Source organism: Fundulus heteroclitus, chromosome 8 (assembly GCF_011125445.2).
Source record: "Fundulus heteroclitus isolate FHET01 chromosome 8, MU-UCD_Fhet_4.1, whole genome shotgun sequence".
In the NCBI taxonomy this organism is placed as follows: Eukaryota; Metazoa; Chordata; class Actinopteri; order Cyprinodontiformes; family Fundulidae; genus Fundulus; species Fundulus heteroclitus.
In genome coordinates this window covers 19,976,178-20,003,926 of record NC_046368.1, presented here as the reverse complement: position 1 = coordinate 20,003,926, position 27,749 = coordinate 19,976,178, and the positions used below count along the sequence as shown (strand labels likewise).

At 40.4% G+C, this 27,749-nt stretch overlaps 1 protein-coding gene across 4 annotated transcripts in view; it reads right to left on the bottom strand.

The window, feature by feature from the left end:
• The window catches only part of ptpn13 (protein tyrosine phosphatase non-receptor type 13), a 58,997-nt gene that overhangs the window by 29,773 nt on the left and 1,475 nt on the right, over nt 1-27,749 (bottom strand). For all 4 annotated transcript variants that reach the window (XM_012879767.3, XM_012879768.3, XM_012879769.3 and 1 more), the window contains exons 2-9: nt 21,408-21,527; nt 16,438-16,604; nt 13,836-13,901; nt 12,333-12,518; nt 12,077-12,164; nt 8,405-9,019; nt 1,380-1,472; nt 695-791 (exon numbers count right to left, since the gene is read on the bottom strand). In XM_012879767.3, the coding sequence (XP_012735221.2) occupies nt 695-791; nt 1,380-1,472; nt 8,405-9,019; nt 12,077-12,164; nt 12,333-12,518; nt 13,836-13,901; nt 16,438-16,604; nt 21,408-21,522 (1,427 nt within the window). In that variant the 5' untranslated portion in view covers nt 21,523-21,527. The remainder of the gene's footprint in view (nt 1-694; nt 792-1,379; nt 1,473-8,404; nt 9,020-12,076; nt 12,165-12,332; nt 12,519-13,835; nt 13,902-16,437; nt 16,605-21,407; nt 21,528-27,749) is intronic.

The following is a 27,749-nucleotide window of genomic DNA, read 5'->3' as shown; positions in this document are numbered from 1 at the left end:
CCCCGCTTTAGCTGCATGCCCCGCTTTAGCTGCATGCCCCGCTTTAGCTGCATGTCCCGCTTTAGCTGCATGTCCCGCTTTAGCTGCATGTCCCGCTTTAGCTGCATGTAACGCTTTAGCTGCATGTAACGCTTTAGCTGCATGTAACGCTTTAGCTGCATGTAGCGCTTTAGCTGCATGTAACGCTTTAGCTGCATGTCGGGCTTTAGTAGCGTGTAGTGCTTTAGCTGCATGTTGTGGTTTAGTTGCAGTAGAGGTTCAGTTACATGTCACAGATAGATGGATCGTAAGCTCAAGTAATGGTGACCTGCTTTTATATCACTGGTGGATTTGCAGAAACACTGGATTTCTCCTTGTACATGTGCTTTGTCAACAAAAGAAATAAACTGTGTAAAGATTGCAAAACTGTGGACACACATTTTACAGACAACAGACCGACTTGCACTTTGCTTCTTTGTTTTTCTGCTGTGGACGCGGTTGTTATGTCTACTTAAGTGTTTTTCCACATTTTTTTCCCCCCCGACGTAAAACGTCGGTTTTACAGAGCAGGGGGGGTTGGTGAAAAGGACCAGAGCGAAACGTCTGCTAAGATCTTGAGCTGAGGAAAACCAAGCAGCAGTAACTTCCATTGTGTCAATTTGTGAAGGACAATGCCCGCACTGACACACAGCTGCAGTCGGCCTGTGTTTATTACCTGTGTCTCTGCGAGTTGTGGCTTCTCAGTGACAGGGCGTCGTGTTCTGCAAGCGCCAGCTGGGAGCCGTACCTTGTCACCTCACCCGGTTTCTTAGCTGCGAGAGATGTGGGAATATTAGCTGCACAGGCGAGCACAAAGCACCACATTTAGTTTTATCAATCCAACACACCCCTCCTGACACCCACGACCTGATGTGATTAAACTTGCATGAACACGTCTGAGCAGAACGGTGGTTACAGAACACTTAAGTCAGGTAAAACCACGGGCATGAATAACATCTGCTGACTTGCTCCGAATGTGTGTAGAAAGTGACATCGCATTAGAGCAGCAGACTTGGACCAATGAAATATTGTTTCTATGTCCTCGTAACTATGATTCTAGTTTTCCCAGTGTAATGAATCTGAAACGGGCTCGGGAACACAACAGTATGTTGTCTTATTGCAAGAAAACTACCTGAATTTAGAGATTATTCAAAAGTACTCTAAGAAAAATGTCCAATCATCCGGGTGTTTGTGTAAACAGAAATAATTTCAGTGTTCCTAACTGAGCTAAAAGAGGAATTCAGAGAGGACAAATTATATTTTTATTCTGTGTATGTAAACATCCAGTATATGAATAGATTAAGAAATGATTGTGTGCACGACACTGTATGAAATATGAAAGACTTAATGATATTGGTTACCTTGCCTGTAGTCTGGATCTGAAGAGGCCACTGATGGGCTTTCACTGGATGAGCTGTAATCACTGTGGTACCTTTGGTGGGTGTGGACAGGGTCTGAAAGCATGAAAACATTTTTCTCATTAAAATCAAAATCAATCGTAACCTACAGATTGTGGATTAAATGGGGGGGAAAAAACACAACCATCATGCATGCAATGCTTCGTAACGGTTACACTGACATGTTTGATGATTTTTTTTTTGTTAGGTTGAAGCCGATTGCCTTCCAATGCCACACCACACAGAAAAAAAAACACCATAACAACTCCCCCCTCCCCATCATGTTATAATGGGAATTTGACAGCATACATGCTTATTTTTACAGAGACCATTTATACTTCTGAGAACATTGAACAAGACGGTACAACGAGGAACAAATACAGGTATTAGTCATGCTGTTGGTGGACACTACCAGTAAAAAGGCATATGTAACTCCACAGGAAGGAGGATTCACTCATTCAGGCGTGTCTCTAGTCAGGTTCTTCGTCAGCCTTTGTCTTGCCTGACTGGTAGAACCACAGCAAGCAGAGACGGGCTTCACAGTTTCTTGCTTCATAAACTCAGCGATGAACTTCACTCGGCAGTGAGAAGAAAACATAAACAGACTTTGAACCCTAACTCAACTGTCATGTGTTTTTCTGCTCAGTGCTCAGAACCTGAAAGTCCTGCTCCTCGGTGTCAGCCGCATAGCCCAAATGAGCCACATTCCTCAGGCGCCGCTGCTCAAAAACCTTCATTTCAGTTTCACAATACAGCAGAGCTCCCTTCTCTAACCCGATGACGACGGCCTTCGGCAAACACCTTAGAGGAAATGCACTGGAGGCCAGCGGCAGCTACAGTGATACCAGGAGGCAGAAGGACAGGTCAGACGGTCGCCTAAAATAGTTTTCCCCATCCTCTGCTGAAGTGAGTCACAAGTTCCTTTTACACAATCTCACAATTTAAAAAAAAAAAAAAGGTACAGAGACTAGCTCCTTTGTGCACTTTTCCCATGCTGTTAAAAAAACCTGTGCGTTCTCAAAAATCGACACAGACTCATGCAGTTACCCACACATGCAGTCACTTGCCCAGACAACCTGATATGGCAGCTCTTTAAAAACCTAATGGGTGAAGAAAAAAAATATAATGCAGAGAAAGCATTAAACCCCATTTAGTTCCTAACAAAAAAAGTGCTTTTTTTTTTTCTTTCCTACCACAAAAATGTATCCAAAAAGTCCAACTTATTTGACATTTTAATGAAGAGACCATTTAGGGGAAATAGTTGATAGCGGATAACAAGGTGTTCTGAGGTCTTAATAGCTTGTCGTTTAAAAATGTTAAAATCTTCCAACAAGGTTCAAAGTATTTTATTTTATTTATTTTTTTACTTCTGTACAGAGAAAACAGCGACGTTGCACTGCTCTCCCACCTTTTACTGTGCACTACAAGGTCTGCTGGCTCAACCACTTAGTCTCCTGGTGGAAACTAAAGCATATCCACCTTTTAAGTGAATGTGATTTTAAAAACTACAGCTGGCAAGTTGGGTGCTGGAAGCTGCTCACAATAAAAGGTCAAAAAGAGGTTATCTGGAAAAGCACTTCATTGTTAGCCTCGTGAGACCATCCTGATCTCGCGAGCTTTCAAGGTTTCACTCGCAGATCAGTCTAGCTACTCTCCGTTAAAGAAAATTTGGAGCCGTTCACCAAACGAACGTCCAATCAGAGTTGGCTTTGAGGCGGGTTGAGGTGTGACGCAACGAGAAGCGCGACAGTTCAGTCTAAAGAACATGGCGGCTTCAGCCGATGAAACTAGCGTTAGCGTGGCTATCGAGCAAGTTTTATCGGAATTACAGAGTATTTCTTTGCTGAGCTAACGAGCCTTTACCTGCAGCAGCAACAGTAGCTTGGCTTGTGGTTGTGTTTTCGTCGTCGCTCGTAACAGAGTGACGAATCTGATTGGTTCATTTGGCCCGTCTATCACCAACATAGGCCAATCAGCTAACCAGTATTTTCGCCCCTTCCCAAAATTACTTCAACGGAAGGTTTCCAGATGGATATGCGGAGCAAATCTATCTGGCGGAGTCAGGTAACTTCATTGTGTCACCACAAGATCAAATTAATACAAATAATCTTTTTTGGTTTCATCTAAATTGACGTTTAAGCATCTATTAATGAGTCTTTGTCCGTTTAGAGAACCCACAACATGTCTGGTATATTTTAGTGGTCTTTTGAATAGGATTTAGGAGGAATTACTTGAATTATTGCAAAATGTTTAATGTGTGTCACCTTTTAAACATGTCCTAACATTTTCTACTGTAACATCTTCAAAGCAGGGGGTTTAAGACAAAGTCATGCCCTTACACAGAAACATTCCCCATCCCCTCTCATTTCAGACGTCTCCTTTTGATTGTTTTCCACGCTGATACCGACCTCGGCTCAAAGAAGCACAACCTGCTGCCAGGAGTCGGAAAAGTCCAATAATCTCAGGAATTCCCTCATCCGCTATGCATGACTCCAATTACAGCGTCAGGGTCTGCGAGGAAAAGTTTCTACTCACTGAAGTCTAAAGCATTTTTGGGGCAGAGAGGTGGGGGGAAGGGGCTGGAGTTGTCTGGGTGCTGGAAGACAAAGAGGTGGCCAGGTAGAAACATGCCCCACGACACAGAGGCAAAGTGGACAACATGAAAACTTGCACAAAGAAAGAGGAGAAGCTATGTGGGAAGTAAAAAAAAAAAAAAAAACCTAAGCAAGAAAACATCCTCAAATAGTTGATATTTTAAACATAAACATCTAATCCTTTAAATGTAACAGTTTGTATATTTTGAGCAATGAACTGCAATAACTCAAGCTGCAAAACTCTGAACAGATGATTGCACTATCTCTACTATGATGAAAATAAAAAAATATCAGCTGTGCATCACATCACAGCTATACTTTCACCTCCGCATCAAACCCTGGGCCTGGCGCTCACGCCTGCATTTGATGCGCTCCTCCGTCACCTCCTACAGCTGTGGACATTTACTGCATCGGCCAGGCTGGTCGGGAGCCTGTGCCAGATTCTTCACCAACTCTTTCCATTTTGACAGTCCGAGAACCTGAAATAGCTTGTGGGTAAGGAACCTCATAGCTCCATCATAAAAAAAAAACTATTTAGAAACTACGGCTGCATGGAGACAACGTCACCAGCTGCCCAGTGGAAATACCGTTTTGCATCTTGGGTGTTTTTTGTCTTCTCATTTTTCATTTAAAATGGCTCATTTGTGGTAACATCTTCAATCAACTTTATTATTAAGGGAACACTGCAAAAATGGATCTAAAAATAAGTAAAATGTTCTTAAAGTTAGTGTATTTGTCCTTGATTTGAGCAGGTAAATAAGATTATCTGCCAGTGGAATGAGTATTTTGACCCCTAAAATAAGATAATTAGACATCCTGGACTTGAAATAAGATGATGGAGATGAGTTGTTCCTATTTTAAGTGCAAAATTCTTGTTCCATTGGCAAATCATCTTATTAACCTGCTCAAATCGAGGACAAATGTACTAATTTTAAGAACATTTTACTTACTTTTAGTTCCATTTTTGCAGTGAAACTGTTGCTTGAAAATGTGGTGAGATTAGAGCAGGTCGTAATAGAAACGACGGGTGTTCAACATCTATCTGTATGTTTCTCTGTTTAATATTTTAGCACCATAAAAGAATTAGGGTTATGGCGTAAAACATAAATCTGCATAGAAATTTGAAGAAGAAAAAAAACAAACAAATAAATGAGTACTTTTCAGAGCCAGTTTAATGATAAAAAGGAATATTGAGAAGTCGGGAAAACCTAGAGACCATAACGTTTTCTTTCTTAGCTTGTTGTGCATACAGGAATGAGTCCTGTCGTTAAAACTTTAGGTTGCATCAATATCCCTCCAATTATTTAAAAGGCAAGCAAGAAGAGTTGGAAAGAGAGGCAACCCTCGCTGTGGATCAAAAAATATTGCTGGCAGAACAAAGGGAAGGAAAGTAGAGACACAAGACAGTCTCGTTTGAACCTTTGCGCTTCTCCACCTTCACCAGATGGCCTTCAAACCCACACAGGTACAAGTGAGCCGGTGTGTTCAGGCAGCCTCCCTTTGGAGCTTTTACCAAGAATCCAACAAGCCTTTGAGAGCGACATAAAACTCTGGGGGCCGGATACCAAGAAAATGCACCGCTGCAACGACCGTGCTTTGCCTAAGCAACAAAAAGGTGTGTCAGAGGAACAGCGATGTATAAAACATGTGTGACAATACGGTACAGACTAGAATTATGATGTCCTTTAATTAGAGTCAGTCAATTGGGCAACCGTCGTGCCACTGACTCACTGTCTAAACACTGCCAGCGCAAATGATACTCCGTTGAAGCCAGTGGCCAGCTCTGAACCCACACAGCAGCTCCGCTCGTATACACAGCTGGTAATGAATCCAAGTGCCTTGCTGCTCACATCATCCCCCTGTGGTCAGCGTTTCTCTCCATATATATATATATATATATATATATATATATATATATATATATATATATATATATATATATATATATATATATATATATATATATATATATATATATATATATATATATATATATATATATATATATATAGCCAGCTTTAATTACCTAATTCATTACACTTTCTAGTTTGTAGCCCCCATTCTTTTAAAACAATCTACTGATCTAAAAACATTCATTGTTCAGGGATGGTGCAAAAGATAACGGCGCTGTTCTAGCTAGAAACGCTGAGGACCACGCTTCATGTCCCGACAACGTTCTGCTGAACCCTCGTTACAAAATAACAACACGACCTCGGTATGATGTTTCTCAAGAAACCCCCAAATTGTGCAATACTCGTGACAAAGCATGTGCTTTGAGTGATGTGACGCAATGCAGGTATTTAAAAAAAGGGATGAGGTGAAAGACTGGTTATGTGTCATTTGAGCCCGAAAACTGTTTTCATGCGATGTGTCGCCGATGACAACAGACAGAAGATGCTGACAAAAGCTTTTCCCTGTATGTTGGCTAAAGAGCCACTAGATTCTCAGTTATTGAACATTACTTTAACAAGAACAGACAACTGATAGGAACTTCCAACAAAACAAAAAAAAGGTATGATGCTATAAAGTGTGGAAAAAATGAAAAATCCTCCAAGAACAATCCTGAGGAATTATCAGATTATTATGTAAAGAAAGATGCAAAACATCCATTTATACCAAATGTTACAGACCCTTGGTGTGGAAGTCTAGAAGCGTTCAGAGTGGCAAAATCACTTTAGGAAAAAAAAAAAAAAAACCTAAAGCAGGAAATAAAGGACATCCTGTCTTCAAGGCAAGGGTGTTGGAAGAACTTACAGTGATGCTGATAAAAAAAAAAAAGGGACTGATTAATCTCAGAAGGCTCGCAGAGTGATAGTTAAATGGTTAGAGAAAACCACCTTATGTATTTATTTACATGGCCAGAGGAAGGAATGAGTTTGAACTATGAACAAGAAAAAAACTAAACTAAATAAAAGGTCTGGTTCTTTTGAAAAGCCATGCTGTAGAGGTTCAGCGTTTCAACAGAGACAGTTTTAACACGGCCTCCGTTTACCAGCTGTGCACAGATACAGTAACAGAGCGTGTTGGTTTTAGGGTGACGTAGTACTTAAGATAAAGATAAGCGTCTCAAACACAGAGCTTCATTGCTGGCTGGCATCCTGACACCATTTTGTAGCTTTATAAAATGCCCCTTTAGCAAAAGTCTGATTGTTTTTAAATCACATGATGACGACAGCTTTGAAGATAGTGTTTTTTCCTGTAGAAAAAGAGTGATAGCAAACACCATCAGTAATGATTAAACACTCTACATGTACAAATACAACACAAGTATAGAGTAAATACCACTAATATCTTCTCAAAGTGAAGCGCTCTTTCTGCGTTCTTTGAATACCCTCTTAACTTGAAGTTATCAGGATATTCCTGCCTTGTACTGAACCCAAGGATCTGGACTGATTCAAACAGTGTGCCATATGATTGGTTTAACGTTTGCACAATTACGCAAAACATTGTGATTGGTCTGGACAACTTACTAAAGTAATTATAGCGGGGTGTAGGTTTTATTCGAGAGTGGGGTTGCGGTGGTTCGTAAATGGCAAATTTACGAAGAAATTCGCCATGGTCCCTGCGCCTCCCGATGACGTCACTTTATGGCAACGCCACTCAAACAAACTACATTGAGCCCGCGGTCTGCATTTGTAAGGAATCAATTTTATTTTGTTAATTTAGCGGTTTCTTTTTTCTCAAAAGCTTCAGGCTTAAAGATGAACATAGAAAAATGTGAAATCTCAGCAATTCAAAATAATCAACCCACTTTAATTGATAAAAATTAGGTAAAATATTTAGGTATAATGATTAACATAAGGACCACACTAAAAATGATCAAACAAATATTCAAGCCATTTTACAAAAAAAATCAACAAATATTGACTCAATTTTTGGAAGAATATTGTCACAATTTCATCTGGAATAATAAAAAAATTGTGATCACAAAAGTAATATCAGTAGAAAAAGGAGGAATAAACGTTATTGATTTTAAAGTGATGAATGCCGTGATAAAATTATATTGGCTGCAGACTTTCATTAAAAATTAAAAGAGTTTATGGTTTAGTCTCCCTTCACAACTTTTTTTTTTTTTTTTTTTTAAATTGGAGGAATGAAATTTCTCTTAAAATGTAATTTTGATCCTGCACAATTACCAATTAAATTGTCAGGCTACCACAGAAGCATTCCAAAATGATGTTAAAAGTTTTCATGCCTCGATTAAGTTACTGGAAAATAACCGTATATTAACTAAATAAAATTGATTTGTAACAATTGGAGACCGCGGGCGTAAGGTAGTTTGTTTGAGGGGAGTTGCCATATAATTGATGTCATCGGGACGTACCTGGTACCTACACCGGCTGCATAGAGAACAGTGCTACACACATCCACTGCAGTTATGGCAGCACTACTCACCGTTGACTGCTTGTTGTAGTGCCTCCAGCTTCCTCTGTCTTTCCTTCATCCTGTCGTATGCAGTAGGGAGCCCAGAGCCAACGGACAGGGCTGAGAAGTGTTGAGGCGCCCGGTTCTTCAGCCCGCCGAACTCAGAGAACCGAGAGTCCACCTCCCTGGGCACAGACAGCGGCGATTTCCTCCTGCCCACAGAATGCGTGCTCAAGGCGCTGCTGCCTCTCCGGGCGTCTTCCAGAGCTCCGAAACGAAGCGCTTCTGGGTCCATGTACGCCAAGTCCACAGAGGAAGCCCAGGTCTTTCTGGGCTGACTCGGCCCCCTGTCCGTAACGTGGTAGGGTAAAGACCTGCGGTCCAGCTCCACGGGCCGGCTCTGCATCTGCGGGGGGAAAGGGTGCAGATACGGAGAGGAAAGCTGGTGCTGGAGTGAGGGAGGCTTGGGGTAGAGTTCTGTGGGAGAGTCAGAGTGGGAATTATGGGGCGCTGCGCCGTCGTCCCCTTTCAGCAAATCCTGTATCGGCAGCGAGCCCATGGAACGACTGAGGCCCCGGTTAAGAGCCGTTTGCTCCTGGGTTCTGGCTTTGTAGCGCTCCAAAACTCTGGGGGCGGCACTCCTCCCTGAGAAAGGAAATGTCATTAATTTAAGAGCGCACAGATATACCTCCGCCAGTCAAATTGTTAAAAATGCCTCATTCTTTAAATTGTCCACAACATCCTACAGACAGCCATAAAAAAGAAAACATACATGCATTCAGCTTTGCCACCGACTACCTCATTTTCTCAAATCTGCAGAAATGTCCCCAATTTTCTTTACTTGATATTTCAGACCTGATAAGAACAACACATTTTCCATTCCTTTATCCATCCATGACATAATCAATAGTCATGGACAGGAGTCAAAGCTCTGGTTCAGAGCTGGGCACACAGGTTGCCAGTTAAAGACCTAACGTGGAAATCTTGCAATGCATATTTTTCAGCTGTGCAACTAAAAAAGTGTCACTGCCATATGGGTTACAGACGTACAATTAGGGCTGGACAATAAAGAAGAAAAAGCATATCGATAAAATAGAAATCACACTGATAATTATCAAAAAATTCAAAGCATATTTTAAGTGCAGCCCTGGCCCTTTTTATGCTGATGCTTAATGACCTTTTTTTAGATAAAGAACACCATCACTGAATTCAAACGCATCAAAGCTTGGTGACGGAGGGTTCCTGGGTCTGCGTTTGTGATTGGTTGGGAGGATGCAGCGACTTTAGTATTAACCTACAGGAGAGGCTAGAATGCAAAAGGAAAGAAAACGGTTCTATTGAACTTCCTATTGACCCTTTTTCTTCTCTATTGGACCACATGTCTATCGAACGATATATACTGTTATTGAATCATCATCTGGTCCAACCTACAATGCGTTGCAAAAGTATTTATAGCCCTTGAAAACCACAAACTTCAAGTCTGCCAGTTGGATTAAGATCTGGTCGCTGACTGGGCCAATTTAGCCCATTAACATGATTTGATCTAAATCGTTCCATATTAGCTCTAGCCGTATGTTCAGGGTCGTTGTCCTGCTGGAAGGTGAACCTCCATCCCAGTCTCATGTTTTCCACAGCCTCCAGCTTTCTTTTACCATTGCTGGGTATTAGTTTCCATCTATCCTCCCTCTAAGTCTGACCAGCTTCCCTGTTCCTGTTGAGGAAATACATCATTACCACGTAATGCTGCCATCGCCATGTTTTACAAATCTTCTATAGATTTGGTCTGCAATGATATGACTGAAAACAGGAGCTTTTATGGCTTTATGCAGCATATCTTTTCTTCTTGGAATTCTTTCATAAAAAGGGAAGATTTGGAGTGCACACAGCTAATAATTATCCTGTTAATAGTGTGAGTGGAGGATCTTTGCGGGTCTTTTAGTTATCGTGGTCTTTGCTGCTTTTCTGATTAATGCTCTGATCGGAGCAAAGGTGGCTGAATTTAAATGTTTGTCACACTTCCACGAAGAAATTTTACAATTATGTATAACTTTTTCTTGGTCTATGACGTAAAATCCAATAAAAATATATGAGTTTCTAACAAAATGTGTAAAAGGTCAAGGGTTATTAATAATTTTGTAACGTGCTGTAGTTCATGAAATGGAGGTATTCAGTAACGATTAAGGGAAAAGAGAAAATATCAGAAACCTGAGCAGAAGCTACAACCTGAAACCACTGGAATAGCATCTATTAGTCATTCGTTTGCATAGCCCTTTCCACACCCGCAATATTGGTGACCAAAGTGCTTAAGATATAAAAATATAAAGAATTAAAAAAAAACATGAAAAGAAAAGAAAAAAATTAGGTTAAAAAACAAGGTTAATAAAACTAAATAGATAAAACAAGGAGGGAGGGAGATGCTTCATGACAACAAAGATACTAAGGAACGGAGTGATCTTTTGCATGTACTTTCCCTCGGGCTGTCTGGGGTTCAACAAGACAAACAAAGCTCTGATAGAAACAGCAAACCAGCAGCTTCACTGGTGACTCAAAAATATGAATCTAATCAATATCATGCAGTGCTTACATAATCTGGATAACAGCCATGGCTGTGCTCTGGCCGTCCTCTCAATGGCCTGGAGAAATGCCGGAATGCTCAAAAACCACAGGAGGAGGTTTGGTCATATTTTCCCGAATTTAGTTTGAATTAGAGGTTTTTGTGTGTTGTTCTTTGTGGGTCTTTTTCTATCCGAAAGAATATAAATGATGAATGCTGATCTATATGTTGCGTTTTTTTTGCCTTGCTGCCATGGATCTGTTCAGCTAAACTAAACTTTGCACACTTGAAGGAACATGTACTCTCATTTATAACTCACTGTAAAGAAAACAGATCCTTTTTGCATAAAGTTATGTATCCACTGGAGTTTTAGATGTTCATCTGTATCCCCTTCCATAGTTTTCACTTCATCAAACCAAATCTTCAGCATATTTATATTACAGGTAAACGGGGCTCCAGTACTGAACCTTGAGGAACACCAGTAGACACATTGTGAAATAAAGAAATGCCCTTGCCATAATAACTCCAAAAAAGTGTGAATACCATTTGACTGTATAAATAGGAAGTTATCACGGCTAATAATACCAAAGTAGTCAAGTAGATATGACTCCGTATGCCAATGCAACATTGCTTAGACTATTTAAACAGCACATACGGTTTTACACTGCAAAAAGAGAACTAAAAATAATTAAAATGTTCTTAAAATTAGTGTATTTGTCCTTGATTTGAGAAGCTAAATAAGATGATTTGCCAATGGAATAAGATTCTTGCACTTAAAATAGGAACAATTCGTCTCAAACATCCTATTTCAAGTGCAGGATGTCTAATTGTCTTACTTTAGGGGTCAAAATACTCATTCCATTGGCAGATAATCTTATTTACCTGCTCAAATCAAGGATAAATACTCTAACTTAAAGAACATTTTAATTATTTTTAGATCCGTTTTTGCAGTGTAGCTGCTTTGTACTTATAGTATATGTATAAACAGCTCATTTTATTTTATTTTTTATTTAACCTTTATTTATATTGGGATTCTCATTGAGATCCAACATCTCATTTTCAAGAGAGACCTGTTTTGATGAAACAAAAGCAACAACAAAAACAGAAATGATTAAAGCATTCGACTAGCATTAATAAGCTAATCTTACCCGATGGCAGGCCTTTGCCTCTCAACCTCTCTCGAATCTCCTTACTCCTCTCTGGAAGAGATTCTCTATCTGTGAGCAGACCATCCAGCTGAGAAAATAAGAGTTGAAGTAAGCAAAAATTAAAGGATCAAAGTTGGTACGGTGAGGGTAAAAAAAAAAGAAACATTTAATGAGTGTGAAACCCCATTTTCCTGCAACTTACATACACATTTTCCTCATAATATGAATGCTGTGCTGTATTATTTGCGGTGCATACCTGAGAGAGACTGCCAAGCACCAGCCGCACCAGTTTTCGAATGTAGGAGAAAGGAGGGTCACAGGTGGAGTTTCTGATGTGCTTGCTGCAGATGTCCAGCACCGTGCGCAGCGACATTCGGCTCAACGTAACATCATCACACATGTTGAGCAGCAGACTGTTTAGGTGTTCCCCCAGCTTCATGGGCTGAACAGGAAACCAAATGAGGAAGGACAAACCATCACCGAGGGCAGAACTTCACATGGAAACACAACTAATTTTATCTGTTATAAAACATTTACATTCATCTTCTACGCGTGGCAATAACTACCTTACATGAAGGGTTCAATCTAAAATGCATTTTAGATTTAAAAAAGGCCAAAATTCTGAATTAAAAGTGTTGATTATTTTTGCCGTCTTAAAAGAAGACAGCAGAACAAACAAGATAAGCCTAAATCCGGTGTTGAAAAAAAAATCTATTTGCACCATAAGGGAGGACATTCATCTGCTGTCTTCTATCTTTTTCGTTACTGCCTTCATAAAAAAAGTAATTTCTTATTCATAAAAATTTGATTTCAGTAACTGATTATGCTTGTGTCCCGGAAGTTCTGGGTTCAACTCCCACAGACTGCCACTCTGGGTCCCTGAGCAAGACCCTTAAGCCCAGATTGCTCCCCGGGTGTCGCACAATGGTTAAAAGCAGAGAACAAATTTCATTGGAATATACGTTTTAATGACAATAAAGATTATTATTATTAATCAGGAATCTAAATACTGTATTTCTGGCAATACTAATGTAATTCAAGTCTGCTGTGCTTTCATATACAATGCTATTTTATAAAATAAAGTAACTAATGTCATTACGACCGACATTTGTTAGAATGCCTTTAACCTGGATAAATGACGCTTCTAAATTTTCACATTTCGTTTTGTGATGCCTTTGGCGCTAGTTTCAAGGTAAGAGATATAAAGAGGACATTCCAACAAATCACCTGGTAGCCAGTTTCCATTAAAGCCATTTGGATCAGAGTATATTAAAATAAACTGATTGGTTACACAAGTACACCCCTAAATTTGTTTCGTGACAAGTATTGCAGCAGCAATGAAGGCGGCACTTCTCATAAGAGTGGACGTGTTTCACACCTGACCGACCGACCGTCATGAAGATGCGGGGGGAACCTGATTATCTTCATTCTCCAAATATATTCCAGAGAGCATTTCCAGGCAGCACTTTTCCTCCTCAAGATGACATTTTAAGATACAGTAGTGATCATGTCAAATCATGAGGGACGTTACACTTTAGACATTTGGGGCAGTTCCAGCTTTTCACTCGCTGTATTTGTGATAATGTAATCATTATCAGTTCAAGACTGAGTTTTATGTGACGCAATAATAATAACCAAAGTAAATAGGACAAGTTGTGAATATTACATTTTATACTAAAATAGGGTTTTTAAATATTAACATAAGCCTTTATCAGCATTATAGCTTTAGAGGGAAGTTTATTTCATTTACAATGTTTACCTGACTTTGGGGAATTTCGTAGTCTGCTCCCCAAAATAATGTCATTCCCAGGGAATACATGTGCATCTGTGGGGGGAAAAGACAGCTATTAGCAAATCGCACATCCAGGTGTAACAACAGACAAAACGGCTGACTGAAAAGGCAACAATTGACATAAAAAAGTGTGACGGTTGTAGAGACAAGGTTTCGTTTAGTAAAACGTAGGGGAAAGAAAACATAAAACCACCGTAAAAGAATTAAAGGTGAATAATCGTTTCCACACAGAACATAGATGAGGGGTTCCACCTTAAATCTCCAAATCTTTTCCATTTTCCTGTTATTACTCTCGACTCATTGCTTTGGAGACAAATCACTTCCCCTGAATGTTGGGCTTGGTAGGGTAAAGAATAATTCAGGGACTGCCAAAGAATGCAACAAACCTTAGAGGTCTTTTAGGAGCAGACGGAGCGCAAACTTAAAGATACACTAACGCTTCCAGGAAACCTCACAGACTAGCCTGGGAGGAGTAACAGTGAGCACACAACACCAGGTTGAAAACAGTAACGGAAAGCTTTGGCTCTCACAGCTGACATATATTTACGCTCAAGTCTTATAATGAAGGAAACGGATTATAACTTGTGCACCGAAATAACTCAGCTGGAGAGTCGGATCCAGGCTTGGAAAACTGACTCAGCACAAAGCTGTTTGAGGTTTGTGGGCCTGAGCCAGAGACGGGTTTTCAGTCATGCAAGCTTTCAGTTATTCTACCAGAGTAGCAGATTTGAAATGGGAGGGCTGTGGCGATTCTCTCAACAAGCGGAGAAGACACGGTTCCCCAGAACGTTGGACATACAGTCTGCCAACGTGTCAGTGTAGGACGCCAAGTCGGGAGAAGTTCAACCACACCACGCTGTCCATCATTTATGTACACATTTCACTGAAAACGCATCTACAACTGATTTTAAGCCATCAACTTTTCTATTTGTTGACAAACCAAACTTTAAGAGTGAATTTACTTTTTAAACCTACAAAACTACATCTACTTACCAACTCAGGAGCCATTATGACTAGCTACAACTCTCTTTTTAAAGAGTTACTGCAAGTTTTAGTAAGTTAAAAATAGGACATTTATATCCTTTTTTAACATTAACAATCCCATTTAAGGTCTATATAAACTACAAAAAGTAAGTTGGGTAAATTTAACTTAAACAGAATCGTTTTAATTTAAGTTGATGTTATCTTATTTATTTATTTTTTTACTTTGACATGCGAATCATGTACATTTATACCTAGATTATCTAACTCCAATGCATTCTTTCAGTGTACAATAAGATAACATTTTGGTTTTTTTACTTGCCTAATTGTACAATGAGTCCAGTTCTAGATAAGCTGGCTTATTGTAACGAGAAGGAAAGATAAGCAATAAATAAACAACCAGAATGAAAGAGAACTCCTTCCCGCTAATGGGTGGTTTTTCTTTCCACTGTCGCTTAATGCTTGCTCAGTATGAGGGAATGCTGCAAAGCCATGGACAATGCAGACGACTCTTCCTGTAGCTCTACGCTTCTCCAGGAGTGAATGCTGCTTGTCGGGAATTTGAAGCAACCAACTGGTTCCCTTATATAGGACATTTTTGACCAATCTGTATAATCTGACTGATTTTGACTTTGTACAGTGCCTCAAGATGACATATTTCATGAATTGGCGCTATATAAATAAAATTGAATTGAACTACCCTGGTCTGGGAATCGTCTGATTGATTTACCCTTACTTGGTTATCAACCAGTCAGACATACAAAAATCCTACCCTTTTCGGAGTCAGTGAATGCATTAATGACAGCGCACTTTGAGGTGGATGTTACCGAATGAAAAAGACTTGAGTTTAGCCATCTGCCGTATCTATAGCCACGTTTCCATCCATTAGCCATGAAAATTTTGAATTTTTATATTTCCATCAACCTTTTCCCCATGCAATATTTCAAAATGCCCATAGAAAAACAACACATTGATGGAAACGCGGTTCGTGGGGGCTTTAAAAAAATACCCTCGCAGGAAGCAGAGAGATGCAAAGGGCTGTTTAAAAAGAAACTACATTTTCTGCAGGAGATTTGGTCAGGCAACTATTTAGAAAGAGAGGAAAACATTCAGCAGATAACCGAACGATGATAGTTTCACAGCAAAGCTGCTCTGTTTAATCCGGTTTAGCTTTTGATCTTGGTCGGTCATGGCGGGGTTTGGAAATGTTGGCAGTCCTTAGGAATCTCTCAAGGATCTACATCCTCAAGGAAATATAGACCTCTGCATTTGGCTAACATACGAAAGATTGATAAGCTAAAGATGCTAAAGACAGTTGAACACACCAAAACAATTGTCTTTGCTGTTAGACCCTGTTTCAGTGACTGCACTTTTACTCGTGGCAGGATGGCAAGAACATTTTTTTTAATGTGATTAACTGTAGTTCTTAAGAGAATAGATATCACCCAAAAAACTCTAATCGGTGCAGCTCTACGCTTGCTGATTTATGGGAGTGCACCAATGAACTTAGGTAGAAATGCATCAAGATAAAGATACAGCAAAGAATGTTACCCTCTCTGTCCGTGTGCATGACCAAAGCGGTGCATACCTTTTCAATGTCAGAAACTGAATTCAAGGAGATGCCTTCCATGACCTCTGGAGCTGTGAACGCTCTTAAGTCCTGTTGGGTGACATACTCGTCTGCAAATGAAATGTTGCCAGAGGGCATGAGCAGGAGGGACCAGGGTGAGATGATGAAGCCCATGGCTGCAGGATCTGAAGACGGAAACAGAACACAACAATTCAAAACATGAATGCGGCGGGATAAACAATACATACACAAGAGCACTCTCACAAACACCTACAGGTGCTCGGATTTAGATACTTACAGATTAATTTCTATACTGAAAACCCTTATTAGCTTTAGCTGCCACTTCATACATGTTGTATTAATTAACCCTGTATATTCTTCAGTGATGTATCAAAGCGTTGGTTGTTTGTACCTGTAATACTTTATTGGTTAGTTTTGCTGTTCTTTTTACATCTCTCTTTGCAGGTGTAGAAGCAGACTCAGAGGATGTTGTAGTGCTCTCTCTCTTTTCTCTCCTTTAGCATTTTGTCTCATCTGTTTCTCTCCTTCTTTTCCTCTTCTACCTTCCTGTTTCAGTGTCCATTTAACATGAAATAGTCCGAGCATAAAAATCTAATAAAGCTTCTTGCATATATAAATCAAGCAGAGCACTATGGCAAAAGCAGTAAGGCTCCACATGTGAAAGCAAAATCTGTTGGGCTCTTTTTGGCATTAAGACAATTATTATTGACAGATTGCCAGACAGGACACACAAAAAAAAACAAAAAAAAAACAAAAACAAAACATGAACGCGGATATAAAACAGCAAAAGAAAAGTTGTCTTTCTTCAGATAAACTTTTAGACACTGTCAAACAAGCACAGCCTTAAAGTACAATGTTCTAAAGCTCTATCAAAACCCTGTCCAGACATTCAAAGCCCAAATGCCTCACACATCTAACCACAGTGGCTGCTTCTTGCGAACGGCTCTGGCGTTTATGGATATGGAAGCTGACTGAAGTAAACACAAACACATGTCGCTTTCCTAGGCTGCAAAAACAAAAAAGTCTTGAAGCGTAGAAGCAAAAAAAGGAATGGCTACACAGCATAATTCTCTTTTCCTACAAAGCCACAGGCGGTGCTATGGTCAGGGATGGTTTTAAAAATATACAAAGGAATGTTTGAGCAGTGCTGCAAAATTCTTTCTTTTGACTCATACTTTAGTCTGAGAAGGGCAGAGTGGGGGAAAAGGGGAGCTAGATTTGAAGAACTGTGGGAAAAAAAATCTGCTTTCAAAAGCTGGAATTTACTAAGTAAATACAAGTTTCCTGCTTAAGACCTCATCTGATCATTGAACGATCTTACTGTAAAGTAGACAAGGTCTAAGTATCAAATGCAAAACTTTACTTAAAAAAAAGTAATCATGATTTTTATCATATTACAATGTGCTGCTGCTGTTTGATGAGCAACTGAGCCATTGCTGACTGAATCGCTGGGCTCTATAAAAGTGGATGTTCACACACACTGCAGTTCATTTTTATTTCTATGCTGACAGGCAATTAACGCCACATTTGGAAAGTGATTAAAGACCTTGGCAGACTTGCAGCGCATTTACATCCCCAGAATTTTTACCCATTACAGCTACAAACTTCATTGCATTTTATTGGGGTTTTATGAGCTAGAACAACCAAAGCCAGTGGCAAATGATAAGATGGAAGGACTACAATTAAACATCTTGGCCTACATAAAAAACATTACACACGCTCTGACTCGAACACTTTCTCTATGGTGAACATAGTAGTGGGAGCACCAGACTGTGGGGATCCTTTTTTTTAAGTAGGGACAGGGAAGCTGGTCAGAGCGGATGGGAAGATGGATGGGACTGAAGGCCAAGAACACCACAGAGCCGGAATTTGGCATCTGAGTCGAAAATTGGGTCACATGATACCCGTAGAAATAAGAATATGTTGGAGGGAATGGAGCTTTACGATTCCTTGCATCTCCGACTGTCCGACCAAGATAGACCAGGGGTCTGTTTTTGTTGGAGTAACGCATCAAGTTGACAGGAAAGCCATGAGTCAGACAGGAAGTGAGACACGGTGGCAGAGAAAAACACATCTGCTTTGGGGAAAACTTCAAAGTAAAATCTTCTACTCGCAACGAAAGCAGTACGCTAAGAGCATGGAAGCTGAAAAACGGTAATAAGTGAAAGGGCGATCTTCTTTGAGCTTGTTCAGGCAGCATCTGTCGGGATTCACAGTATATACCCCCGTGTGAATATTTGATATCGCGAGTCTGACGGTTCCTCTAGCTGGGACCTGTGTGGTTTCAAGAAGTCGGAATGGAAACGTGAACAGTCAACCGCATCCGGTGCGTTTAGGCCTGTTTGTCCTCTCGACCTAGCGGCTAAGACATTAAGCGGGTGGCGTGATTTGGTTTAAATCCAAAAAACTCCCACCCTGCAGCGGTCGTGTTTGGCTTTGACACCAATTTCATTTCTAACTAGCGTTTCTCTGGCTCTCCCTCACTATTTATTTGTTTAATCATGAATAAAATGCTGTGACAGACTGGCAACCTGTCCAGGGTGTACCCAGCCTCTCGCCCATTGACAGCTGGAGATAGGCACCAGCACCCCTCGAGAGAAACATAAAATGGACAGTAAAGTTCCCGTCTGAAAGAAAACTCCTGGTCAACTAACCTAACGCGCTAGCTGTAGTTAGCTTAACACACAACACGGCACCCAGTTAGGGGCTGCGCCCCTCCTTCGAGCTCCATCGAGCAACGCTCATCGTGCTTCCAATTCCCCGCTTAGAGGACACCTCCCGCAACCCACCAGACAACTACTGCCAGGATTACCCCATTTTCTGTGGGAAACCCTGGCAAGCCTTAACTACTCCTACTCTGAGGAAACGAGACGGGAAGGGAGAGCAGACATCGATGGCCCGTACCGAAACCTTTTTGTTATCCTGCCTCAGAGAGGGGAGATGGAAACACAAGGGGAAATAAGCAAGCAGGCCTGCACAAATTATTGTGCTTATTTTAATTAATTTATTGTACGATCAACAGATTTATTATGGAAGCAGGCCTGGGTGCGTTTGGCCCTTATATGCATGGAAATCCTGGAGGGAAGCCTGTAAGATGTGGCAAAAGACACGAGACTAAGGCAAAAGCTCTCCTTCCATGTGGACGGTAACCTTGAAAATACCGTCGTCGCTAGAATAAAAATATTTAGATCAAATCACATTCATGTGCTGGGATGGCCCAGCCAAAGCCCAGACATACATTTTACTGAGACTCTATAGAAAGACCTGATAAGTCTGGAGTCAGAAAATGTAGAAAAGTGAAAGTTGTAGCTGATGAGCTGGCTACTTTTGAATACTAATTACCATTCCAAACAACCTCCGTCTAATTTGACTGAGCCTGAGCTGTTTTGCAAAGAAGCACGGCCTCTAGATGTGCCCAGCTGGTAAAAATATACCCTAAAATGTGCAAACTTCTGGGGGGGCTCAATCGAAATACGCGCCACTCTTTCATTTTTTTACATCTCAAAAACTAATTAAAACAATTAAGAACTTCTTTGAGTTGGTTTGTCAAATAAATCCCCATAAAAGACAGGAAGTTTGTGGTTTGAACATAAAGGGTAACCAAGTTCAAAGGGTATATGTGGTTTTGCTAGCTACTGTATGAACAGTCGAGCAGACAAAAGGTGACAACATAGTCAGAAAATAAACATTGAAACATTACGGCCGAATCCTTTCACTAAATCTGAAAAACTCTCCTCACTTAAACAAATCTCCTAATCTTTATGCACACAACCATTGCGTTCAAGACAAAAAGAAAACAGGAGGGCTAAATTTAGACAGATTGCATGCATTTTTTTCCCCACCGGTTGCAGCTTTCCGTTTCTTTGCAGAATAAATCTGCAACGGCTCAAGCTCTTCGCTCTACCAGCAAGGCTAACAACATTGTTTGATTTTAAAACTTTAATATTGGGGGGGGGCATTTATAACGCATTCTTGTTGCAAACAGACTTTACATAGTTCAGTGACTATAATTGCTGGTTCCAACATCTGCTATTCAAATTTTAGCCTCACTCAGCAGACCGAAGCTCCACACGCCAGCGGCCACAAGTTACACTGTACAGCTACACACTATAAAAAAAAAAAAAGGATAAAATGGCACTTTAAATACAACTGTGAATGCAGCAGAAAGCAAAGTAAAGACAAAAAGATGAGGGAAAACCTTCAAGCATTCAGGTTTTGCGTCTCGGTTTATCTAAGAAGCCTTCACGAAAGATACTATTCAAGATCAGTTCTGCAAAAGTCTTTCATCATAAATGGGAACTTGGCAGCAGAGGAATATTTAGAAGCATTCGCTGATAAGAAAGCATTTCTACGGTGTGACGGGGACCTTCAGCACTCCCTCCGGGAAGCAAAAACCATAAAGGGAAGTGTGGCTGATTTTACCCAGAGACACATGCGGTCCGACGATTTACAATGGTCAGCTGCTTAGACGACATGTTAAGCCCGTCTTATCAGGTGTGCTGGAACGACGAGCGGAACCAGGAACCTCCCGCCGTGTTTTTACAGCGACGGTTTCTGCAGACTCACGTCCTCTTCGGCGTCCCTACAGTTAAAGCTTCCCTCGGTCGCCCGCCGCTCAAGTTTTCTCAATAAATAAAAGTGTCTGTGGAAGCTGAAAACCTTATCTGGCCTGTGCTGCCAAGGACAACTGGCTACACTCACAGGCATAAGCCACTCACAAAAAAATGAGGAAAATGTCCAAAACTATCACACAGTCTACAGTGTTTGTAGAGATAAGCAAATGAAAACATCAGAGCAAAAAAAAAAAAAGATACATATCATAAGTTTACATGAGCAAATTTAGTTTTCATTTAAAGACAAATCTGCAGGCAGATGTTCTAAACTCAAAGGCAGGACAAAACAGGAGAAAATTTCTCTATTTTTTTTCTATATTTTTTAAAGATGATCAAAAGTAAAGAAACAAATACCTTTGTTGAAAAGCTCTTGGAGGCTCTCTGCGCTCTGACTGAGCAGGGCCCACACCTCCTCCTCCTGCAGCGGGCCCCCTCGGACTTCCAGGGCTTCTGCCAGAGTCACATGCATCTTCCCTGCACAGGTAGAGGAAGACGAGCACGGGTTATCACTTACACCGACACAGAAATTCAACCGACATACTTTTTTTATTTTGTTTAGAAACGTTACGGTTTTTTTATAACCATCACGCTCCAGCTCCACTCCAAGTTTAATGACACGTTGTTCTGTAAACTTGCTAACAAACAGCACCCAACAGAGAAGGCCACCTTGACCTTTGCCTTGATAGAAGAAGAAGAAAGAAAGAAAAAAAAAAAAAAAAAAACACACACTCTTCAGTTCTGAGATGGAAACCTCGAGCAAATCAGAGCAGCACAGAAAATGCAAAGGCAGCACCTCCGAGTCCCAGTTCTGTTCATGTCAGCAACTATACGGCGTCTTGAAAATGTTTGATGCTTTATTGCCTTACAGCCACCAACTTAAATAAGATTTCCAAGGTTGTTTTTTTCTTTAAACAAATGATTAACAACCCTTTTCTTCAGCTCTAAACATGCAAACCTTTTTGGTAAAGAAAGCAATTAAGAAAACTATCAGAACAAAAACAAAAGTGATGTGGAAGTTTTAACATCACTATACATACATTCTCCTTTTATTCTGTTATATTTCACAATCTAGATTTGATTTATTCCGATCTATTCAACCCTAACCCAAAGACAAAAACTGATCTAGGCAGATAAATACAACTCTTTTTTTTTTTTTAACCAAGATCTTAAAAGTGTCGTATGTAAAGCTCTGTTTTTACATGTCGCTAACCCGAAACTGGGTCAGGGCTCAGCACAGAAACACTCCGTAAAGCGGGCTGGCAGGCATGAAACGCGGCATTCCCGCGTTACATTAGGAAAGCTCGTGGTTAATATATCTGTATGGAAATCAAACCAGAGCCCCCAGCTACAACAGGAAGCGTGTGCGTCGCTGCATCCACCAGCTGAGTCATTCACACAGGGATGTGAGTGAGATAAAAGACGCAGGCAAAGCTGTCACAGTTTCTGTGTGAACTCCAGCCACCGCTCTGCAGTGGAGACAATAGTTTCTAATCTTCACCAATCCATCAATGGCACGACACCAATGTACGCAAAACAGGAAGCTCCAGTTTGACCGATGTCAACAGGCTGTGCAGAAACTATTCGCACCGAGCCAGGGCTGCGCCTCCGAAGGAATGAAAGACTTCATGACGACACGTGGGGTTACACAAGAATAAAAATGCCACATAGCTTCTTAACCGAGGGTGTCCGAGGAGCGGCCCAGGGGCCATTTATGCACTGCAAAAACGGAACTAAAATAAGTAAAATTCTCTTAAAATAAGTGTACCTGTCCTTGATCTGAGCAAGTAAATAAGACTATTTGCCAATGGAATAAGATTTTTGCACTTAAAATAGGAACAACTCATCTCCATCATCTTATTTCAAGTGCAGGATGTCTAATTATCTTATTTTAGGGGTCAAAATACTCATTCCATTGGCAGATAATATTATTTACCTGCTCAAATCAAGGACAAAACCACACATTTTAAGAACATTCTACTTATTTTTAGATCCGTTTTTGCAGTGTGGCCCCCGACCACGATTCAAGAATGATGCACTGCAAAAAGGCAACTAAAAGTAATTAAAAATTTCTTGGAATTACTATATATTTCCTTGATTTGAGGAGCTAGATAAGACTATTTGCCAATGGAATGAGTATTTTTACCGCTAAAATAAGATAATTAGACATCCTGCACTTGAAATAAGATGATGGAGATGAGTTGTTCCTATATTTAAGTGCGAAAATCTTATTCCATTGACAAATAGTCTTATTTACCTGCTCTAATCAAGGAAAAATACACTGATTTCAAGAAAATTTCACTTACTTTTAATTCCCTTTTTGCAGTGCATAAAAATGGTCTGCCAAGGCAGGTGGTTGATGCAGAAACGTAAAAAAGAAGTAAAACAACAGTTTTTTTCTTTTTTTTTTTGCTTTAATGTAATCTGATAGTGAACGGAAGTACATTGGTGCAGTGACTTTTACCAAAAAGCACTGAATTTGGTAAATAAAACTGCAGACATTTTGGTGAACAGGTTTAAAAAAAAAATAAAAATTGCGCTCCTTTTTGGTTTCACCATCTTCCAAGGACTGTAAAATAAACGTTTGCAACAATTCCACAGAAATCCGGGAAATTTCTCCGCAAACCCACCCGTCTAAAAATCAAACAACCCCTGCTGGAGCCTGAGAAGCCATGGCAAACGGAGGCGCTGGATCACTTGGGTTGCGCCTGACGCTACGGGCTAAATCTGTGCGTATCGTTCATCCTTAAACCCGTGCAGCAAAGTGGGCCAGCAGACTCGTCGGTGCCAATTTGTTTTCTTCCTGAAAGCAACATGTGAGACAATGTCCTTTCTATGAATTTGGGTTTTCAGAAGGGAGTTAATGAGTAAGCCTGTCACAAGCCTAAATGCTTATGCAGGAATGCAGGTTAAGCATTCTGGTGAAGGGGAGGCGTGAAGCGCGGGGACAAGTGGGATAGCGACCATCTCGTTCGTTAGCCATGAGAAAAGGGGAGAGCGGCTGCTGTGAGGGCTGATTGTTTTGTGACCCTTGTTATTTCAACAGAGACCTACAGTGGAATGTTTTTTATCCGTGCTGAGACCGCCGTACGGGCCAGCTACTCTCTCATTGGACCGTAGTTCTGCTCATTACTGAGGGGGGGTTTCGGCAAAGCCCAAATCAGAAAGCCCTCACCACTTTAGAGCCTCTTCCCCCCCCCCTAATATCTGGATTTTTGTGCCCAGGTATCCCTGCATGTTGCAACGTCCTCGCTTTAAAAAAAACGACCAAGAAAAACTCCAGCCAAGGATTAGACTGCTGTTGTTGGCAGAGAGTTCTTCGCAGTCCTAGCTACGCCCACAAGCATTTTAAAGAAATAATCCTGGAAACGTGACAAAGATCTTTACTCTGCACTTGTGAAGGTTTTCCCCTTCCACCCACCTTCCTGTGTGTAACACAGCTACAACCCGCTGGATGGATGTGAAAAAAATCCTTTCAACTCCACAGCCTTACATGTTCAGTTTGTCATTTAAATATTAGATTTTTTTTAAACACTGAACAAAAAGCTGTCTGATTAAAACTCCTTCAGAGACAAAAACCAGAGGATCTACAGAAAGGAAACTTGAGATTCAACTTTTAACTCTGGGAAACAAAACTCATAATACAAGCTTTGAAAAGGAATTTGATAATATCCTCAAAAAAAAAAAAAAAAAAAAAAAAGCAGACCTGTGGTCTGAGCTGGCAAGCACATCTGGAGGGAAAAAGCAGCGAGGTGTGCCAACAGAGGGGTAAAGAAGCTATTCTTGCCAGGAAAAACCAGAAACATTCCCAGAATTAGAAAGACCATGGCCACACATGGCCCAGATAAGGTTATCTTTTCAGCCAACACGTCTGGAGATGCATGAGGGTAATACTTCAAGTCCAGAGCAAATCAAAAGCAGGCTGCACAGCACTGAGCTACTGAAATGCAAACACAGGAATAACACATCGTCCCTGCAGCCTCGTAACACTCGGGCAGAGTCTCCTCTGGAATATTTGTTGATGATTAAGGCAAACTGATGTTGGGTGTAGATGCATTGAAGGTTTTTCTTTTTAAAACTGGTATACAATTCTGGGAACGTTTTGGGTAAATCGTAGGAGAGAGACGCACCGATCCAATCCGATACCGATACCCGGGCTGAGCGCATCAGCCGATACCCGATACCGATACTACTGCTGAATAAATAAACCGTAAACCTTGCCAGGCTTGACATAAACGTTGTTAGAAGAAAAAGGTCTGCGTGTTCTTTACAGGGTTCCTACAGCATAAGGCAAGTTAAATTCAAGACTTTTTAAGGCTTTTTAATGCCACTTGAAATAAAAAGTCAAGACCAACTTCACGATAAACAAGATAAACCTGGTTGCAACATAAACATAAACCATTACTTTCTGGCCCAGTAGACGTGTTTAAAATTATTAAAAAAATTCCATATAGGAAGAAAGCCAAAAACACACAAATTACAGATATATTTTTAACAACTACTGAACTGAATTCACAAACTTTGTTTTATTCCCTACTAAAATAAACTATAAATCAGTGCCAACTCTTTTATGCAGCTATGGTCCGGCCGCAACAGTTTTTATTGGTTCCGCTATCGGGACGGAACCAATGATGGTTACATTGAGCCGTTTGGTAAATTAAAAAAAAATTATAATTGTGTCAATTATTTTACTTTTTGGTAAGGATTACAAAAATAAAATCCTATTTATGACCTGGTAACAATTTTAAGACCTAATAAAGATTGATTTAAGACATTTTAATGCCAATTAAGGCCTTAGTTTTATATTACAGAATTCAATGCCTTTTAAGACTTTTTAAGGATCCGCGGGAACTCTGTCTTTTGCAGGTGCTCATTTAGGTTTGTGGTGTTGAATTTACCAACATTATCACCTCCCTTGCGACTTACGCGTTGCAGTCAGACTTGTTGGCGTATCGAGTGTGAAACGTTTCCAAATAGTCCGGCATTTGCACCGTGTTGCTCTGTGTTTGCTCATCGCCAGCTGCTGTGCACGCTCTGCATGATGACGTAACCGGCGTGGCAAACATAGACCTGAAGCGACTGGATCGCTGTAACTGTATTGCTGTGTACAATATTGATTTAAAAAAAAAAAAGAAATGAGTGGATCGGAATGCCGGATCGGCATCAATCATCCCGTTTCCGATCCAGCTAATTATAGTCAATATGGGAGCCGATATCTGGATCGGTGCATCTCTAAACTGTAGAAGGCATCATAATGTTCAAAGGGGGCGCTTTACCTCCCATGCAACTTTAGGTAAGCAAGGCTCCATCTTTTTATAAGTAATGATAGTGACAAACAATCAACTGAAAATACAGAAAGACACAAAGGAACAGCAGCTTTGTGTAAAACGCACATTTTCTATGTTGGAGGGAGAGCTTAATGATAAAATCACCCATAGCTTTTAATTCTATTTGAATTATCTTGTGTATATAATACGTTTTACACTTTTACTGGCTTTGATTTTAAAACCATATTTGGGCCAGCCGGCTCAAATGAAAAAAACTAAAACTAAAACAAAGTTAAAAAAAAAAAAAAAAAACTGAGTGACCTCCTGCAGGTGGAAATCTGATGACTCTTTCCTTACAGCAGAAAGAGTTGTTTTTAGAAACGACTTGTTCCACTTTCCTCTCGGTCGCTGGTTGTCAAAACGGGCACAAAAACATCTGGCACTGCCTACTAAACCCAGTAGGGTCAGTGCGGTCCGGGGGGTTCCTTTTGTACCCCAAATAAAAACAAAAAAAAGGGACAAAATGGCCACCGCAGTCTTTCCACGATTATAATCCCTTGCTGACGGAGCCACGTAAAAACAAACGAGACGCAATGGATTGTTGTCTGGGTCGATAAAATGAGTGTGTGATAATTACCGTAAAAAGCGGCACTTTTAATTTATCTCAACTTTTTTTGCCATCGATTTTAATCAAAGTAACGAGCGACTCTTGATATCCTCTTGTTATCGAGTTGCTTGTGCCCTACCATAAAGTAAAACATCTGGTCGTGGAAAAGACGCGAGCGTTGTTATATGCAGGTTCATTGAACAGAGGGGGAGAAACACAAATAATAAAAACACGACTAATCTACTGTTTGTGTGTCATTACCATGATCCTGCTTTTTTTTTTCCTTACATACTTTAGAGTGGTACCAAATTAGGCCTTTCCTGGTAAAAAACACGTTCATGGTTTACTTTGAAATTTGACCTGACATTTCTGATCTTGGCTTACCATATTACATAAGAGGAAAAAAACAAAAACAAACAAAAAGAAATGTATGAAACAGCTCTGAACCCAACAAAAAAAAAACAAAGTGGCTGCAAAATTATTCCCGTTTGGGCATCAAAGGACATGCCCCTAACCTTTGTCTGAGGGTTTTTAAACTGAATAAAAGTGCATTGTAGTGCATGCTCTTGGTTGATGCGTTTGTGGACTAAAATGGTGGGAGTTCTTAAGATTTGTAGCATGCATTTAACAGAAATAGAAATTTCAATGTCTGATTTATTTTTATTTTCCCCCCCTATCGCTGATCAGAGCTGAAGCCAATTAGAGGAAACCTTGCTTAAAGTCAAGAACCATCTATATAGAGTTGTTCCTTATTACAAAACTGTAATTGAAGTTTCCCAGCTGAGACCCAAACGGACTAACGTGGAAAGAAAACAGCACCAGGAA